This window comes from Urocitellus parryii, chromosome 6 (genome assembly GCF_045843805.1).
Source record: "Urocitellus parryii isolate mUroPar1 chromosome 6, mUroPar1.hap1, whole genome shotgun sequence".
NCBI classification, from domain to species: Eukaryota; Metazoa; Chordata; class Mammalia; order Rodentia; family Sciuridae; genus Urocitellus; species Urocitellus parryii.
In genome coordinates, this window is record NC_135536.1 from 164,350,410 (window position 1) to 164,368,411 (window position 18,002).

The 18,002-nt window shown below is 41.3% G+C and overlaps 1 protein-coding gene across 1 annotated transcript in view; it reads right to left on the reverse strand.

The window, feature by feature from the left end:
- Positions 1–7,598: 7,598 nt before the first annotated feature.
- Slx4ip (SLX4 interacting protein) overlaps positions 7,599–18,002 on the reverse strand; it is a 191,935-nt gene continuing 181,531 nt past the window's right edge. The window contains exons 7-8 of the mRNA XM_026385833.2: positions 13,944–14,044; positions 7,599–12,661 (exon numbers count right to left, since the gene is read on the reverse strand). Of these exons, the coding sequence (XP_026241618.1) occupies positions 11,947–12,661; positions 13,944–14,044 (816 nt within the window). The 3' untranslated portion in view covers positions 7,599–11,946. The remainder of the gene's footprint in view (positions 12,662–13,943; positions 14,045–18,002) is intronic.

An 18,002-nucleotide genomic window follows, 5' to 3' on the forward strand; every position in this document is an offset into this window, starting at 1 on the left:
CAATGCTCTACCACTTCCGCTTGGACTGTGGGTCTCTTTCTTGCCTCTACTGGGAATGAGAAACAGGAGTTCAGAGGTTCCTGATCTGGGAAGACACAAGCACATGGGTTATGGGAAGCCGCCTCCTGCTAATGTGTATTTATACTTTGTAAGCTCTGATTCATCCAAGCATTGGAACAGAAATCTGCTTCCTGAGGTTCTGTTTTTAAATAGATAGTTTGCAAAAACAACAATTATTTTTCTTAACATTTTTTTTCCACCCCACAAGCAGCTAAACATCCCGGCTTAGGCTATGTCAGTCTCCAACAATGCCAACAAACAGCTTGGTTATCTGAGGTAGAAGGGTGCCCCAAGGCAGTTCTTTAGGGTTCTGGCCCCAGAAGTCTTAAAAACAAGGTTTAGAAACCATTAGGGCAATCTTATTGCATCACCCCAAATCCATGAGATATTTCAGGGTATATTAAAAATAACGAATTTCCCTTTGTAAACAATTGCATTCCAATGGTTGTTAAAATTAAGAGCAAGTCGGGGCCAAGGGGTGCTTGTGGGGCTGCAGCAGGAAAGCTGCCTGGGAGCTGAGGGGCCTAACCCTGAATGGTGTCTTCTGAGATCGTGTCAAAAGGGCGCGGCTCCCTTGCTTTGGATATACACTTTACCTGTATTACTTGCTCTTGCATGCAGGGCTCAACCTTCCTGGCAAAGAATGTGTTTCTTTCAAGTCCAAGGCAGCTTTTACAAGTCTCAAATTATGTATCATTATGCATGGGTCCAGTATTAACCTGTGATATGCAAGTCAGGAAAATTAACTTGAAGAGTAAAGGCTCTTAACTCCAATAAGAACTCTGAGTGGAAGTCTGCCCACAGCCTTCAACCCACCCTCTGCCCTCCCCCAGCAGGGCACCCAGGGTTGAATTATCCACAGAACAAATGTAGATGCCAGCAACATGAAAGTAACAGCTTTGTTTTAAGGAGAGCTCTCCTGGCATGTTGGTGGGGCTCCTCGGTGATCCAGAGGGAAACACCTTTGCAGCTGGCTTCCTAATGACCACTTGGGGCATGGCCCCCCACTATTTTGCACCCGAAGAGTAAAGTACTTTGTTTCATCCTTGCTGCGATGTGTGCAATTGAAAAGCCTTTTCCTTGAACTCACTGAAAAGTAATGCAATCAGGAATGTTACTTATCAGAGTATTCCAACCTCCACTACTTTCCCAGACAGAGAAACTGAGGTCTAAAGGGGTTCAGAGATTTGCTCATTCAGTTAGCAACAGCTAGGGCTAGACCCTGGGGATCCTGCTTCCTGGGCTGCTGTGTTTTCCGCCTTGTCTGGGAATTTGCCAGGTTTGTGCCTGGATCCTGCCTTGGGCATGATTTTAAAAAGTGAAGCACTGAGAGATCAGCACTAAACAAAAACAGATGCAAAGGCTCAAGGGAGGCTTCAGGGACCTGCCACAAAGACAGTGTCATTGATCTGAGCTAGTTTTACTTAGAAAGTAGAATCTGGTGTGTGTTTGTTTTATTTTATTTTTTTGTGGTATTGGGGATTGGACCCAGAGGCATTCTATCACTGAGCCTCATCCCCAGCCCCTTTTATTTTGAGGTAGGGTCTTGCTAAATTGCCCAGAGTGGCCCTGAATTTATGATCCTTCTGCCTCAGCTTCCAGAGTAGTTGGGATTACAGGTGTGTGCCATCATGCCTGGCTGAAAGTGGCATCTTTTAAAATCGTGGAGCAATAGGGGATTTCTGAATCAAAGGCAGATTAAGCCCATTCCTTTGTGGGTTGCTCCTTTGTTCTTGGGAAGTTTCAGATTTCCTTTTTAGATTCTGCTTCATTGAATTTAGAAAATGAATTGCAGGAAAAGGGGTTCGGAAAGGAAATCGACAGCCCCCCCAGGTCCTCCTCCTCCTCCTCCCTGTATTCACATGTACTCTCGATTAATGGGTGTTTTCAGGACAGCAGTGCTGCTCTCAGGATCTAAGAGCCAGGTACAAGGGTCCTGTTCAGTGTCAGGTAAGGGCAATTAACCATTAGATCTCATCCCACATCCCCTGACCATACCCGTTTCTCCTGGCAGTTTCTTTCCAGATTATCTTGGAAAAAAAAATCACCTGAGCATTTAAAAATACTAAAATCTAAATTGCTTAAAAATGACGAAGTTTCCCACATCCAGTGTGCACCTGGGCCAGCAGAGACTCATGTGAGTTCCTGGAACTGCCTGTGGGCAGCTTTGCTTCCTCCACCTAACACCCCCCCCCCACCCAAAAGCTACTCCCTTGTCCCCAGCTTCAACGGATTAGAAACTATTCCACAATTGAACGTATTTATTATGTCTGGGAAGGTAGGCCAAAACTGTGCAGAAGTTTCCCTCTGCACTGAGGCGCCTATGCCTAATGACTTAGAAAGACTCCATCCATGGAGACAGAAACAACGAACCTTCCCAATTCAGCACATGAACAATCAGATACCTTCAAGAGGCTCCTTTGTCTTTGAAGAGATGTTTTTTGAGAAGTACTTTTCAGGGAATTCAAGAAACAGAAAGGAAGAGCACACATGTGAAACAACATACAGGTTTGCACAAAACAGGAAAAGTACCTGTGTAGTCTTGGCCGTCATGCAGTTACAAAAGAAGTTGTGTGCATTTCCTCCAGTGTTCTGCCTCCATGTGGGCCTAACCTGTTGCTTGACAGTTTCACCTTTTTGGTGTGCACAGCCAAACTGTATGCCCAGTTGCCAAGGTCATGCCAGACCTCCTGGATTCCTATTACAGCTCTTCCTTCCCAATTCCTACTTTGGAATTTTCTCCAAAAATTGCAGCTTGACAACAGTTTCTGGGCTTTGGGGTTGGACAGACTTGGATTCTGGGGCCTCTGCTACTTGTAAATTTTCCAAAATTCTTTGTGCCTCAGTTTCCTTATCTGTAGTGGTGAAAAACAAACATGTGCCACTGTTAGTATTCATGAAAAGGGATGTAAGAAGATGAAAGAAAATTGCTATTAGTTTTCTCTAAGCAGCCTGTGATACAAGAGTCCATTAAAAGATTAAGGAAGTCTCTAGATTCCAATGACAGTCTACTTTCTCGCCATTATACTGGGCCTCTGCTAGGCACAATAGTGCACACTTGAAATCCCAGTGGCTTGGGAAGCTGAAGCAGGTGGATTTCAAGTTCAAGACTAGCCTCAATAACTAAGTAAGGCCCTGTAAAGATTCCTGGCCCCTGGTTATTCAAATACTAATCCAAGTACCTCAGTAAAGGGGTTTTATAAATCCCAAGTCCCAAATCCCAAATCAATAGGTCTTCAAATACAGCTTACTCAGTTGGAGGTGTCTAAGCGCAGGAGGTTTTCAAAAACAGAGTTTTGTTTGGTCTCAGAAATCAGAAGATTCAAGGTGTGAAAGCGATTCAAGGCAATGCAGTTTTCTCCATGAATGAAATGGAGTCCATGTGGCAAGGACCTGAGCATGGCTTCTAGGAAATCCCTGGTCTAGAGCCAGCAAGACAATTTAGTCCTACAAGTGTACAAAACTGAGTTCTGCTAATAATACAAGGAAGCTTGGGCACATCTTTCTTTATTGGAGACTGCAGAGGAGACGGAAGCCTGGTTGACATCCTGATTTTAGCCTATGAGTTCTGGAGCAGAGAACCCAGCTAAAAATGTCATAAACCATGAGTTAATAAACGTGTGTGTTTTAAGCCATTAGGTTTATGGTAATTTGTTGCTCAGTGATAGAACACCAATACAGGCCTCCTACAAAGGGAATTGTACCAGCCCATGTCACGTGTAGATGCTATATTTGCTTGTGACTATACAAATTGTCGGCTTTTTTCTTGATCAATTCAGTGCTTGCTACCAGTGTAGCAGAAAAAAAAAAAGCTCATTCAAGACAAGAATGAACTAAAGGACTGGGGGCGGAAGGGGGGGGGACTTGGTGCCCAATTAAATTCCACAACAGTGTGTGGTCTGCGAGTGTAGATAGCGGGACTATAGCCTGCAAATAATGAGAATGAGAACACTGTTCTATCTCCCCACCCCCCAACCACTGTAATGTAAAATTAATGCCAAATGAGGTAAGCTCAGGTGTCTGGCTTTGCAGGAATTCAGGACATAGTCTTGAACCAGTTTTCTATTCTTATGAAACAACATGATGATGTTTGACTTTGGTATCTTCTTTTTTGTCTTTTTGTGGTAGAACTCAGCACCTCATGCAAGTGCTAGGCAAGCAATGAATTACAATTCCAGCCCTTGACTCCGGTTTTCTTGATGAGGTTTTCAGTGGGTTAGGCATTTCAAAAATACTTTGTAAAGTATTTCCCATGGGAGCCTTTCCCTACAAGGAATTTCCCTCCTTGGCTGTCTTCACTGTGCAATGACCATTGCTTCTGAAGCAAGAAGGGGCTGAGTGTCAAGCCCAACTCTCTTTCCTATTTACCTACTTTCTCCTAGGATTGCTGTCAAGTGGTGGGCGGCTGGCCTAAGCCATCATATACAGAAGCTGGCAGAAAGTTAAGGTTTCTCTCAAGTTCAGCTAGCTTTATTAAAATATTATTTGGGCCTGAAATTAGACCTGACAAACATGCAAAACAAGAGCCAAAGTCCTTTCTACAACCAACGTCCAGAAGAATATGAGATTTGATATACCAGCCCCCAGAAAACTCAGAGATGGATGGAGTCTGCTTGTCTTTGAGCCTTTACAGAGATTTTAGGTGAGATCTAAATCATTCCTCCAGCTAGAGATTCTTAGCTTCAAAGCAAGAACCCCAGTTTCAGCACTGATCCCCTGCATCTCTGCAGACAGCCCTGGTTTCCAGAAGTGTTTTCAGACTGACACTTCTCTCTGGCCAGCCACCTGAGAGCATTTACCCAAATGCCCCGGGATCTGCCCGTGTGGTCTCCACTGTTTCTAAATGGTCACCCCGCTGAGAAAAGCGGCACTGGGAAAAGGCTGGCTAGGGCAGCATTTTAAGGAGAATATACAAATAAAGCCATGCTGCTGTTTCACAAGCCTTTGGCATCCTTACAGGAAGGCTTTTCCAGGCTCCTCCTCCTGGGATACATCCCAAACGCCCAGCCCAGGCTCCCACATCCTGGCTGGAGGTCGCTCTGATTTACCATCCCACCTTCTCTCTCTGACAACAGGGATGGATGAGCCAGTATGACCCCTCCCAGGCACCCACAGTGGGTTTGGGAAAGAGCCTTCTGTGTTCTTCTCACCAGCCAAGCATGTGAAGGAGGAACTGAAAAGGCTTAAGAGCCACTGGGCCTAGAAAAGTTCCCTGTCAATCCTCCACCTGCCTCCTCTGGAGCAGGGTCTGCCAGTCTACCCTCAGTTCCAGGGGCAGGTAGGGAGAGAGGAGAGAAATGTGTGAGAGGCAAGGAGTGGAAATAGAAGCTGTGGGGTGTGTGTGTGAGCGCAGAGGCAGGACTTCTAATAGAAGATCAGGCAAAAGGGCGTGGGAGACTGGGAACTCATTTATGAAAGCTCTTCTGCCTTAAAGCAAGTCAAACTCCCTGCTGCAGAGTTGCTTTTTCTTCCTCCCCTTTGAGTCTTGTGTGCTGAACTGACCTCTCCCCCGGCAGAGGTCAGCACTCTGCTCGCCCTGCACACCCTCAGCCTTCTGGGGTTTTGATTGCTTAGAGCCTGAAAAGAAGTCTTCGGCTCTCATTTCAGAGAGAAGCTGTAGTAAATCTCGTGAAGAGGCTGGTCTTTTTTCTTTTTTAAAAGTATACATATATATATATGTATATGAATGATAAAAATCTTTTGGGAGCTGTGCAGCCCACAAAAAGCAAGTCGAAGGGCTGTACATCATCGTAGAGTCCCCTCTCACAGCCTATTTCACCCCCTAAAATAAATCAGGCTGAGTAATGAATGAGGTTTTAAGAAATGTAACTGAACTTAAAATACAAGGTCAGTATCTCATCCTAGGTAATCCTTTGGAGGATGAGAAATTATCCTGATTTTCCCACAGGGTTATTTCAGATGTGCTTTCTGAGCCAAACTATTTTAAAAGCGTTCATTCTTCCACTGGCCTGCCAAACACTAACTTGAGATTCACACGCACTTCTAGAGTGCCTATTAATGATATTAATGATCATGGATCAAAGGCAAACCCCAGAGGTTTATGTAAAAATTTCAGACAATTATTTAGGTGTTTTAAAAACTCACCTTCTGAATGAGGGTAACAATTTCTCAATGTTGGCAAGACAAAATGGTATGTTCAGATGCTTACAGCAAATACAGAGGGGCCTTGGAAGAAAATGAAATGCAACTCTTATTGTATGACTAAAGGGTCTGTCTATGAACTGACACCTTGTCCCCCAAACCTTCCCTGCTCTTCTTTTAAAATATAGTAAGTAGGTATAGTTACATTGCAGAAAACCCCTCTATCAATGCACACTCAGCTCTGAGCAAACCTGTCTCTTTTAACAGCCAGTATTTACATGCACACATCGCACACTTTCTAAAGGACAGCTCATAACTGTGGAATCACATGAGAATCGTTCTTTGAGGGCTTTTAAAAATCCCAATGCTGGGGCCTAAACTCAGGGATTTGGATTGAACCAGAAGCTACTTAGGGGATTTTGATGTGAAACTAGGATAGAGAATCATTTTTAAATGGAGAAATTAATACATCAGAGTGGTATGTTTACCTCAGTTCTCTAACAGCCGTGGGTGGCACTTAAAATATTAGATAACTTTGACAGATGAACAATATGAGGCCTGAAAGGCTAAGTGACTTGTCTCCAAACATATAAAACCAATTAACGGCAAAGTGGCAGCTAAGGTAGGAAACAGGGTTTGTGGCTTGTAAGCACCATGCTATTATCCAGTCGCCAGATCCTGAGCCAAGCTCCATACCCCAAGCAGGGCATCATTCCTGTGGATTAGGCCACATGGTGAGCCATCCTTATTACCAAAATGCTAAGGAGAAATGGACTATGCTTCATCATTTGTAGCCATTCTTAGCATTCCAGGCCCATCTATATAAGTGTATTCTTCCAACTGATATTGAAATCCTTCTGGAAGTCATGCACAGCACCAGAGAAGCCTAGGATACTAAAATAAAAAGCAATGTAGAAAAGAGTTGGCCCAGGGTTTTATCAGTCCTGAATAAGGACTAGATCCACTTAAGAAAATGGAAATGAATCCACTTGGGGAATGTCAGCGTTTTCTGGAAAGGAGTTAAGGTCATGAACTTTACCCCCCACCCCCCAAGAGATCTTTCTTAGCTCCCAGTGGGAAGCAGAAGTAGGAACAAATAAACACTGTAAGGATCACCCCCAAGTCTTCTGGGTCAATTAATTCCATCGTATCACACTAGGTTTTCCATACCTAAATCTTCAGGACCAATGGTTCAAATGGCTTCTTTGAGCTATTTAAACAAAGCATTCAAAACCTAAGAACTGTTTCTAGAAGGAAAATGTTTCTTACCAATAGGACATACTTCAACATGTTCAGAAAAGGGTATTTTGGATGTGTACTCCTTGGGGATTCACTTATTTTTGAAAAAAGAAAAGAAAAAATTACAATTTTCAAGACAATTTTTTATCTTTATTTATAAAACAGGTACATTTTCACTACATACATAGTTTCATCACCTAGAAAACTATTCAAACTATTTAAACAGTTTAGAATAAAACAAATGAGAAAACCGATAGGGAAAAAAGAGCTCACCTGGTGATTATGGCAGTGTTTGGCTTTCTAACTCAACTGAATAGTTATTCTAGGGATCTATCAAATTCACATCTGCAGGCACCCCATCAGATGCTTTAAAGGACAAATGCATGGTTTTACTGATTTTTGCTTAAGTTATCAAAATTTTTGATAAGGAGCTATAATAACATTTACAAGCTAATATGAAATATGGTAACATTAGGCTGCAAGATTAAACTTATTCCAGACTGGTACTGAGTAACTCTAGATAATTAAAGATAATTTCAGCCATTCAAGTTCCCTCTGTTATGCTGCATATTGACACATATTTGTTCCCTGTCTTGTTAAATAGAGACCAAATTAGAGGGAGTTCTGCAGATTTCAGATAATTTAATTATACCCTGATATTACAATACCAATGATATATATGGTTAAACTTCTGCACTGAATAATTACCTGAATTAACTTCATTTTACAATGCTTAATTTATTTTGTACTAAGGAAGGCTTTAAACTATTTAAGAGAAACCAGCTTAATTTTGATTTTTTTACTTGCTTCAACATGTTTCAATTCATTAGTGTTTCAATATGAAGGAATGAACTCTCTTGTCTTGACAAACCAAGCATGGAAATTTCCTCATAAGAAAAAAGAAGAAATTAAGATGATTTCCATATTCAAGTCACAGCACGCTGAAGAGAGAATTTTTGGCTCTTAGGAAAGCGGCTGGTTACTTCAAGGGAGGGCCACTCGCTACAGTTTTGTGGAAATATTACATTTGGGCCTGCCAAAGAGCTTAAGGAAACGCGGAGTGGGGACACTGAATCCAGGCCATTCTCCTGGGCAGAGATTTCCTTCCCCTATGTGCCTGCCCTCGCCAAGCTCTTTCTGGAATCAAAGGCCATCGATATACACAACAGTCCATGCCCAAATCTAAACATAATAGCAAAAAGAAAACAATTATGCTGTGATCCCATTGTTGTCCCGAGAATATATTTTGGGATATTTCATTCAGAAATAAGCCATATTCTCCATAAATCAAAATAAAGGGGGGTTTTCTGAGTGTGTGTGTGCACATGTGTGTGTGTGATGCCAGGGATCAAATCTTGCGCCTTGCACACGAAAAGTGCTTCCTCTACCATTGAGCTATATTCCCAGCCTCAAAGCCTTTTTTTAAAAAATGCAATACTTTCCACACTCCTTGAATATTTAAAAAAATGGAACTAAAAAATTGCTGCACACACTCCATTCTCCACAAATGTTTGCTCCTTTGTATTTGACACATTATATGCATATTTGTCTAGATATTATATGCATATTTCTCTTTGCCTTGGCAAAGAGAAAAAAGGCAAAGAGAAAAAAATGTGTAAGAAAAATCACCTGGATTGTTTCCAGACCTTCCATGCTTGTGAATGTTAAAGGGGAAAAACATACACCTATTAAAATGTTATTTAAGGCAGGTGTGGTGGCCCATGCCCTTAATCCCAGTGACTCCAGAGGCTGAGGTAGGAGGATCACAAGTAAGAGGTCAGCCTCAGTAACTTAGCAAGATTCAAAATATAAAAAAGGCTGGGGCTGTGAACCCATTGTGTGTGAAGTCTCAGAAAGACCACATCTATCTATAACACAAAGTTGCTATTTTCCTTATTAGATCACATGAATTGTGTTTTCTCCAAATATAATAAACACTCAAGCCAAGACTTTTCTAGAAAGAAAATCATTTTAAGTTTGGCCTTAACCATCAAGCCCAGGTTAACTAATGAAATACCTTCTTAGGCAGTTTCCATTCTGAGAGTCGAACCCTACTGTATAAACAGTCAGCTCCACTGAGGTTATTAGCATTCTGTTGGGCTCCCTTTTCACCTATGATTGGAATCTATTATGACAAGGGAAACAGGTGGGAAGGAATAAGAAAGGACACAGTGGGAAGGGATATGTTGGGTCTTAGGGGTGCAGGAAGGGGACAGGTTTCCAGGTCAATGTAACACCAAAGCAACAAAGCAACAGCATCTACATCCAGCAGCCAGGCTTTCTGACCATAACTGAACTTCATGACCCACAATGGTGCTCTCAGATATGGTTTCCTTTGGGTGGGCTTCATTCAATATAATCCAAGTGGGGAAAGCAGATACTGGGAGAGAGAGTTTGCAATTGGAGAGCATTAATAGCACTCACATGCTATTTTATTTTATTGGGCTTTCTTTGCTAATTTTAACACTTTGGGGAATACTCTTGATTTTCCCTATTATATAAGGGAGATGCTACTTCAAAGGAACACCTGTTGGTAAGCAGAAAAAGATACATCGGTGGTCTTTGAATAAGATTTCTTTCTTACTTTTGGATGAAATTGAGTGAATGCTTCATTCTTTAACATTGTGAACCAAAGCCCTGTAACAAGAGGCTTCACCTAGATCTCAGACTCTCATCTTGTCTAATCTTGACTTTGACTAATCTGGAAGTAACTAAGTTTATAAGTCTTATCAGGTATAATCACATGAAGCCAATCACAAAGATTTTTCTTTCCTGTTTTTTTTTGTACTGGGGCTTGAATCTAGGGGCACTTTACCACAATAACAATCTCAGTCCTTCTTATTTTTTAATTTTGAGACATTAAGTTGCTTAAGTCCTCCTTAAGTTGCTGAGGCTGGCCTTGAACTTGAGATCCTCCTGCCTCAGCCTCTGAGTCACTAGGATTATAGGTGTGTGCCACTGCTATCAGCAGGATTTTTCTTCATAAGGTGCTTTTTGGTAATGTATTTCAAATAACTTTCAGAGATCTGTTTCTCAGAAACAACTGTGATTTTATTCTTCAAGTGTTTAAGGTGAATAGTCCTGAGATGTCCTGTTTTTCCACTGACTTTAACCTTCTGTAGAAACTGTTTAAAGTTTCCAGAATCAAAAGTTTCATCTTCTACTGAACAAGTAAGGTCCAGATTAAACTTCCAGGTTGCCCACTTAGGGCTCTTATATTTCTGAGGTTGACCTCCTCTTAGGCTTCCTATTTTTTTTTATAAGTATTTTTTTTTTAGTTGTAGTCAACACAATACCTTTATTTTATTTATTAATTTTTTAAAATGTGGTGCTGAGGTTCGAACCCAGAGCCTCGTACATGCTAGGTGAGCCACAATCCCAGCCCTAAGCTTCTTATCTTTTTAAGAGTAAGTTGTGAGACCAGAGAAGAAACTTAAATTGCCTGTGAAGACTTCCAAATGGGAAACTAAACACTGGCCACTGACTTCCTCTTGGGTTCTGGTCTGTCCTGAACCTAACCAAAATCTTAGAGGTGGAAGAAAGGGCAGGGACAGGGATAGGCCTGAGCTACAAGTAAGAGCAAGCCTCTCCCATTTCTTCCTCCAATGCTGGGATAAATTATCCGTAAACTTCCGGCAATTATAAGCGTAAGTAACAGCTCCCTGGATGCTGTGGCTGTCATACTGTAGAATCTGGGAACAGAGTGACTCATACACTGAACCCAGGTGTTTTATAAGTTTGAGGGAATATGAGGGTGTACATGTCCACACGTGGCTCCAGCTGATGAGCTGGAGGCCATGGGAGTCAGGCTGGAGGAAATAAACATGAAGGAGACTTCAATCAGTCCAGTGGTTCTCAGGCTTCGGCATATTTTAGAGTCACCAAGAGCTTCTCATTCTATAGGTCTGGGGTGGGGCTTGACACCCACATTTCTAATTCATGTTTCCAATGATGCTGGTCCCAGTGGTTTAGAACCACTGGCTTTTTCTTTCACTGCCCCCTTCTGAAGCTGAGGAGCAGGAGGATCCACTGTACCCCTAGGACTTAACTGTAGCACGAGGCACTGTCTTCATGTGTCCCATCATGAGGTCTGCAAGGTAATGTCAAGGAGGAACATGTGACTGGTTTCTTCGTGCAGTCCTTGCACAAATAGTCTCCTCTCCACCAAGGTGGATGGCCCTTTATCAATAAAATTTCTGAAGACAGTTATAAAGTCTGATGAAGATAGCATTATTAGAATAATCAGATAGCCTCCTGAAGGTGACTGCTGGAAAGCAAACCCCAATGTGCATATGTACTGTTTTATTTAAAATAATCATTTTGCCAGGCGTGGTGGTACATGCCCATAATCCCAGCTATTTGCAAGGCTGAGGATGCAGCTCATTGGTAGAGGATTTGCCTGGCATGTACGAAACCCTAGATTTAATCCCCAATATTGTGATAAAGATAGAAACAAACAAACAAAATCTTAACAAATTCCTTTTAAGTCTCAGCATCTATACATGTTGGCGCTTTTGTCACATATTTGGCTACTATTATCCTCAACTATGACTTTGCAATCCTTTGCAATTTCTTTCTTTTCTTGGTTGGGCTGCCTTGAATTGCAGATGATCTTTCAGTGTTTGTGGCTGAGCTGGTTTGCTGTGCCTGCCTTGGGTTATTTTTTATAAGATGTCTGGAGGGGAGATTTTCCAAAACATGCAACTCTTCCTTAGACATGGTTTTTGCCAAATCTTGTTTCAAAAGTAACCCCGGATCTGACAACTCTAAAATTGGCAAAACATTGACAGCTGTGCTTTTCTCCAGTATTGTTTCTCCTGGGACTAATCGATCACTTCCAAGAGAAACTCTCTTGTGGTGGTCGAAGTCTTCTGCAGAGCCGCAGTTCCTGCGTTTCTGTTGTGTTTTGGCTACTCGTGGACTTTGCTTTGGACCTGGTGATGCTGACTCACAGCTATAGACAGGGCTCCCGCTTAGAAGCCCTGTCTTTGACCGCTCCCCAGGATGAGGTTTTTGCTGGCTGCTAGTGTCTTCTGGCTGGGTCTGATTAACATTTTCCAGCTTTTGAACAGGAAGCCTTTGGTGGCACTCAGCTGCCTTTATGTAATCCTTTGCTTGTCCTGTAGATTCTGATGAGGCCTGACCATCATCCCTCCTCCTTGCTACCTCCGCAATCACTGAGTCACTAGATGTTCCCACAATGTCTCTGCTGGTCTGTGATTTGCTCTCGATGTTACTTTTTGTTTTTGTTCTTTTCGCACTAAAACAACAACAACAAAGATTTTACACTGTGTAAAGCTATAATGGCACAGTTTTCTTCAAATTCCCCCTCCCTCACATTCCCTCACCTGCAACAAGTGGTATGTGCTACCTGCCTTCTCCCTGTCTCCCCAGGAAATCTAGAAAAATCCCTAAGAGTGTGTTAAGCAATGATCTCTACATTTTTCATTATACTAGGTTATGTTATGCTTTTTGATCTGTATCATCAATGGAGTTCTCTTTAACTAAGGCAAATAGGTATTCATTTCAATGATATTAAGAGTAAATATTGCCTATGTATGATGCATTGATTTTTTTTTCTAGGAGTTGATGCTCAAATATACCCAAAGCTCATGCTATGCAAGTGTACCTATGAACAAATATGCATACACACAATTTAATTTGTGAGTAAAAAAAAGTTTACTCAGTTTGTGAGTAAAATTTTCTGAAATTATTCTCAGGCCATTTCAAGGTATTATTCAAATATAACTACCATTTAGCTGGTGTCACGATTGTTCATTAACCATACAAGAATCAGACTCAGTTAATAGCACTTGAAAAAAAATTTCAGACAGCCAGCATGAGAGGGGAATGCAAATCTAACTCCTTTCTCTACAGAATACTCAGTAGACAAGGTAAACTTCATTCCCACTGTAAAAATTTGAGGCGCAGGACAGAAACTGCGTGAGGAAAATTTAGAGACTAAAGACCTTATCTTTAGCAAGAAGTATGGCAAGAAATCTGTGAGTGGCAAGAAATTTCCTTAACAATGAAAGTCAAAACACTGGAGCTCAGATATGTATTCTGACTAAGCTTTAGGGTGGAATAATGTATGTGTGTGTTTGTGTGTATATACAAACATATATACATATATATGTATTTCATATATATAATAACATATAATAACAAGGATTACTATCATTATATTAAAGTTAGAACAAGCATCTTAGAAAAGAAATGTATTTTTTAAGGACTGTCTGTAGTCATCCTGAAAGTTATATGAAACATACCACCAGCAGGTGCTTTTCATCTTCAAAGAGCTTGCAATTAATTACTCCTTGCAACACACTTATGAAACAAGGACTCTACCCCCACTGTCCAGAGAGCAAAGAAAATAGTGTCAAGAGGGTGGGAAGGGCAAGTGTGAGACCCAGGGCAAGATCAGTGCCAGCCAAGCTCTGGTCTCCACACTCCATGCCTCCTTGTTTAATTCCATATTTCACATTATCCATCCATCCATACAGGCAGTCACAAATAAGAAAAATGAAACATGCTGGACCTACATTTGTTTCAGAGCATTTCTCTTGAGCTTTGCACTGGGAGGAAGTGGACTCTCCGCACACTCAGCAAAATAATCAGACACTCCGTGGAGAGCTCTTTCTGTCTATTCCAAAAGATAACAAAGGTTCAACCAGAAATCTATTAGCTGAATATGAGAGAAAACAGTTACACTCTGAATGCCCAGATGAACAGATTTATTTTTGTAAAGACTAAATGAAACTGCTTAGTGTTACAGGCTATTTTAACTTTTTTTCTTTTTTTTATCTAGGACTTTCTGGTAAATTACAACTTCTTTTGGACTCCCAGTCTACACATTTCATGCATTAATATGTACCACAAACACAGAAAACTGTCAGGTAAAGGATGTTGATTACAAGCCACTGGTAACTCTTGGCCAATATCTAATCTCTCTGGTCCAAATTGTGACAAAAGCCCAGAATCAATGAGCCAGGCTGCAGCAAGTTTTTGAGAAGACTTGGTGGTACGGTGTGCAGTACCCTGGTAATTCTGAGAATTCCCCACATTTTCTCTATTTGCAGAAATATAAATATTGTGTATAAGTGTAATGCTCTAATAAAAAAATAGAAATATTACCTATTTCCTTTGTAACCCTCAAGACTATTTCAAGAGTTGAGCTTTTTAATATTGGTAGCTTCAAAACTAGAGTTTGTCATTCTTAGCTACTAAAAAACCCAGGAATTTCCCTCTTATTCTAACTACTATTGTAGTCTTTATTTTTTTTTTATAATGAAGAGATTATCAGCCTACTATTTCACATACCAATGGAAACATCCTAAGGACACAATTGTAAAAGTTTCTCAACTTTTGCCAACACTGACCTTTGTATGCAAGTAGATAAGCCAGACAAGGTGTTAATGTCTCTTTTTCTGGGACACTAAGTATTCTTCCCCATGAAAATTCCAGAAAAATGTTCCTTCCACAAAGAATTGTTTTAGTTGATTATCAAAAAGTCTTTGCTTTATTTAGGCTTACATGGGAATTAGCAGTGACAGCCCAGGGATCCTGGGAGAAGGCAGCCATTAGTATTAAGCCTGGGTATTCTCCAAGTGGATGCCATGGGCTTTACCCAGTCACTGTCCATACCACTGAGTTACCAGAAACATTTACTTGCCAAAAGTGCTGATGACTTTAGGCCCAGGCAGATGTCACTCAGTCATATCTAGTTTTAATAGTTAGTGAACAGAGTATTATAGGCTTCATTGGATTATACTGCATTTTGATGCATTTCCTTTTTGGTTGTCCCGTAATTTAATAGTTGATAAAGAGTGTGTGTGTGTGGGGGGGAATTAAAAGTTAAATCAGAGTTGGTGGGGGGAGGGAGCTAGAGAGACACTTTAACTTTGACAAGAGATTGGGAGCAATAGAGATTTATGTGTGAAACACTTCTAAACATGCCCTATAAGTACAGTAGATTTCCCCCTTATAACCACACCCTGTAAGTGCTGTATTTTCAGAGCTGAACAATTAACATAAGGAGCATGAGTCAGGCTTTGAACAACTCTGTGGGAACCAGAAAGCCTTTTGCTATTAGGAATGATGTAAATTCCCCAAGGCTGGAAGAAGTCCACAATGGAAGGCAGACAAGGTCATAAATAACAACAATGGATTCTGCGCAGACCACATGAAGTAGGTGCCTAGATAGGGACGTGCTCTTCAAGTCTCCCACTTGATTCAATCACTGTCTTTACTTATTTGTTTCAAAAATTCAGTTGAAAGAGCACCATGTATTTCCTCTGGAACTTCGAAAACTTCTTTAAGAAACAGCAGTCGGCTCTCATCCCAAATTCCTCTGACAATAATGGGGGAAAATGTTCTTGGAAGAAAATAAACAACAGAAAAGGTGACAGACCAGTTTAAAAAGTGCAAAACCTGTGACTTAGTTTAGAAAAGAAAAAAAGAGGAGGAAGAGAAAGGCAAGGCAGGTCTCTTGCTTATAAATTAAAACCACATTTGCCAATTTGTTGAAGGAGGCATATTTACATTTGTGTGAAGACTGGGTGGGCAGGAAAAAAAAAAAGATTAGCCTCCTTATTCAGCCCTTGAACTGTCAGACCTCATTAGAAATCTCTTATCCTTACATTTCTAGGGTCAATTCACTCCTCTTTGTCACTAAATCACAGCCTCTGCTCCCCGCTCCCCCCCCCCCCGCCCCCCAGTATTCCTAAGGAAGCAGCTATCACCTGGGAATAGAATTTCCCAAAGGGCTTCATCCTGATTATTAATGCTTCTCACATCTGGCATCAAAATGAAGTCAAGGCTTATCCAGAGGCAAACTCTAAGGTGCAAATCTATAGTGCTTGCTGAGGTTGCAAGAGCCTCCTGGGCTTCCATGGATGACAGCACTACTTTCAGATTCTGTGTGAATAATGATCCTATCATCTTCTGAAAGAAATACAGGCAAACCCAACATTTTTAAAGATAGCTACCAAAGTCCAGAGTGAACACCCCATGGAAGCTCAGGTATTTAAAAAACATATTAACCAAGGGGATCTCTTGGGGCCTTCATAAATGATTCTTTACAACCTGGAAGCTACTCCTCTTAGTCTAGGCCAACAAATCAAGTTCCACAAATATCATTCCTTGGTATATGCCATTCCTAGCCACCCGTACAACCTCTATCCTACCCTCATTTTAATTTCTGTAATACTTTGAAGATTTCAAATTTAAAACTTTCTATCTGCAAAGAGTGTCAAAACAGAAGTAGGACAAGGCCACTGGCCCCAGAAAGATACCCTTCCTCAGCAACTTGAGCATACCACGCAGGCCTCAGAGCAAGGGGCCAGGCCTTTTCTTCATGCCTGAGGATGCTCTTAGAGACCACTGAATGCTCCTCAAGGTTAAAGTCAGTCGAAGCACATGTATTGAAGCACATGTGCTGCAGCAGCACAGATCCAAGGGGAAGGCTGAGTTAGGTGTGAGATTATGATGATGAGTGATAGTGTTACCGCTGGTGGCCGGTGAGGAGTCCTTGCTTCCCCAATGTTGAAGAATAACACCAGAGAAGCACGCCGAGGCAAAGACAGAGTAGAAATTAGAAGTTTATTAAAGGACAGCAGAAAAGACTTCTCCCGGAGGAAGAAGGGGACCCAAGAGGTGGAATCCTTGAAGGGCGAATGTGTTCCCCTTTTTACAGTTTTGGTGATGGAATGTAAGGGGGAAGGGTTGGGACACAGGTGGGCCAAACAAGTAATCTGGGCAGGAAGGACTTCATTATCACTTCTTTGGGATGGGCTATTTCCAAATCTGTTGGGGGCTGTTTCCTGGGTTCCATTAACATTTCTTTGGGGTGGACTTTGGCCTAGGGCTTTTCTGGGACTTCATTAACATTCCGTGAGTTGTCCTGTTTCCAGAATCATTATCAGCATGGCCTCCATTTTAGATTTCACTCATATGATATTAGACCTGATTTACCTAACTACACTGACTACCTAATTTTAAATCTGGCTTCAATAGCACCCCCGTGCTGTAGGGTCTGACCAGGGAAACATTTTAAATTCCTGGACAAAAAGGATTACAAAGCGAGTCCCCAACAGAATGAGCTGGGAAACTTAAGACACACTTCTGGCCTTTTATTCAGAGAATGAGCTGGTTTGAAATGTAGCTGGAAATGATGGTCAACATTCAAGGCATAAAAGCACGTTAAACTGGGAATAAACCTAGGAGTTCTCATTCCATAGTGACTGACTGAATACCAGTTATGAATAGAACCTGTTACATTAATGGGGAATGGAGCAAAAATCTAGCCTAAAATAACAGTAAAACCAAAATAAAACAAAAACTACCTGCACTTGAGTTCAAAACCTCCTTATGCTTCATGGAGTCTCTAAAACCAGTCAGGGTTCCTAAAGACTAGTGGGAAGATGAGATACCTCTGAGACACTGCAGGAATTTTTTAAAAATATAGATTTCCAAGATCCATCCCTGGAAGTTCTAATTCACAAGATCTGGGGTAGAGCTAGGAGATCTATATTTAGGTTCCCAGGTGATTCAAACACTGCTTCTATACATAAAGCAACACTCAACCAAGAAACAAATATAAT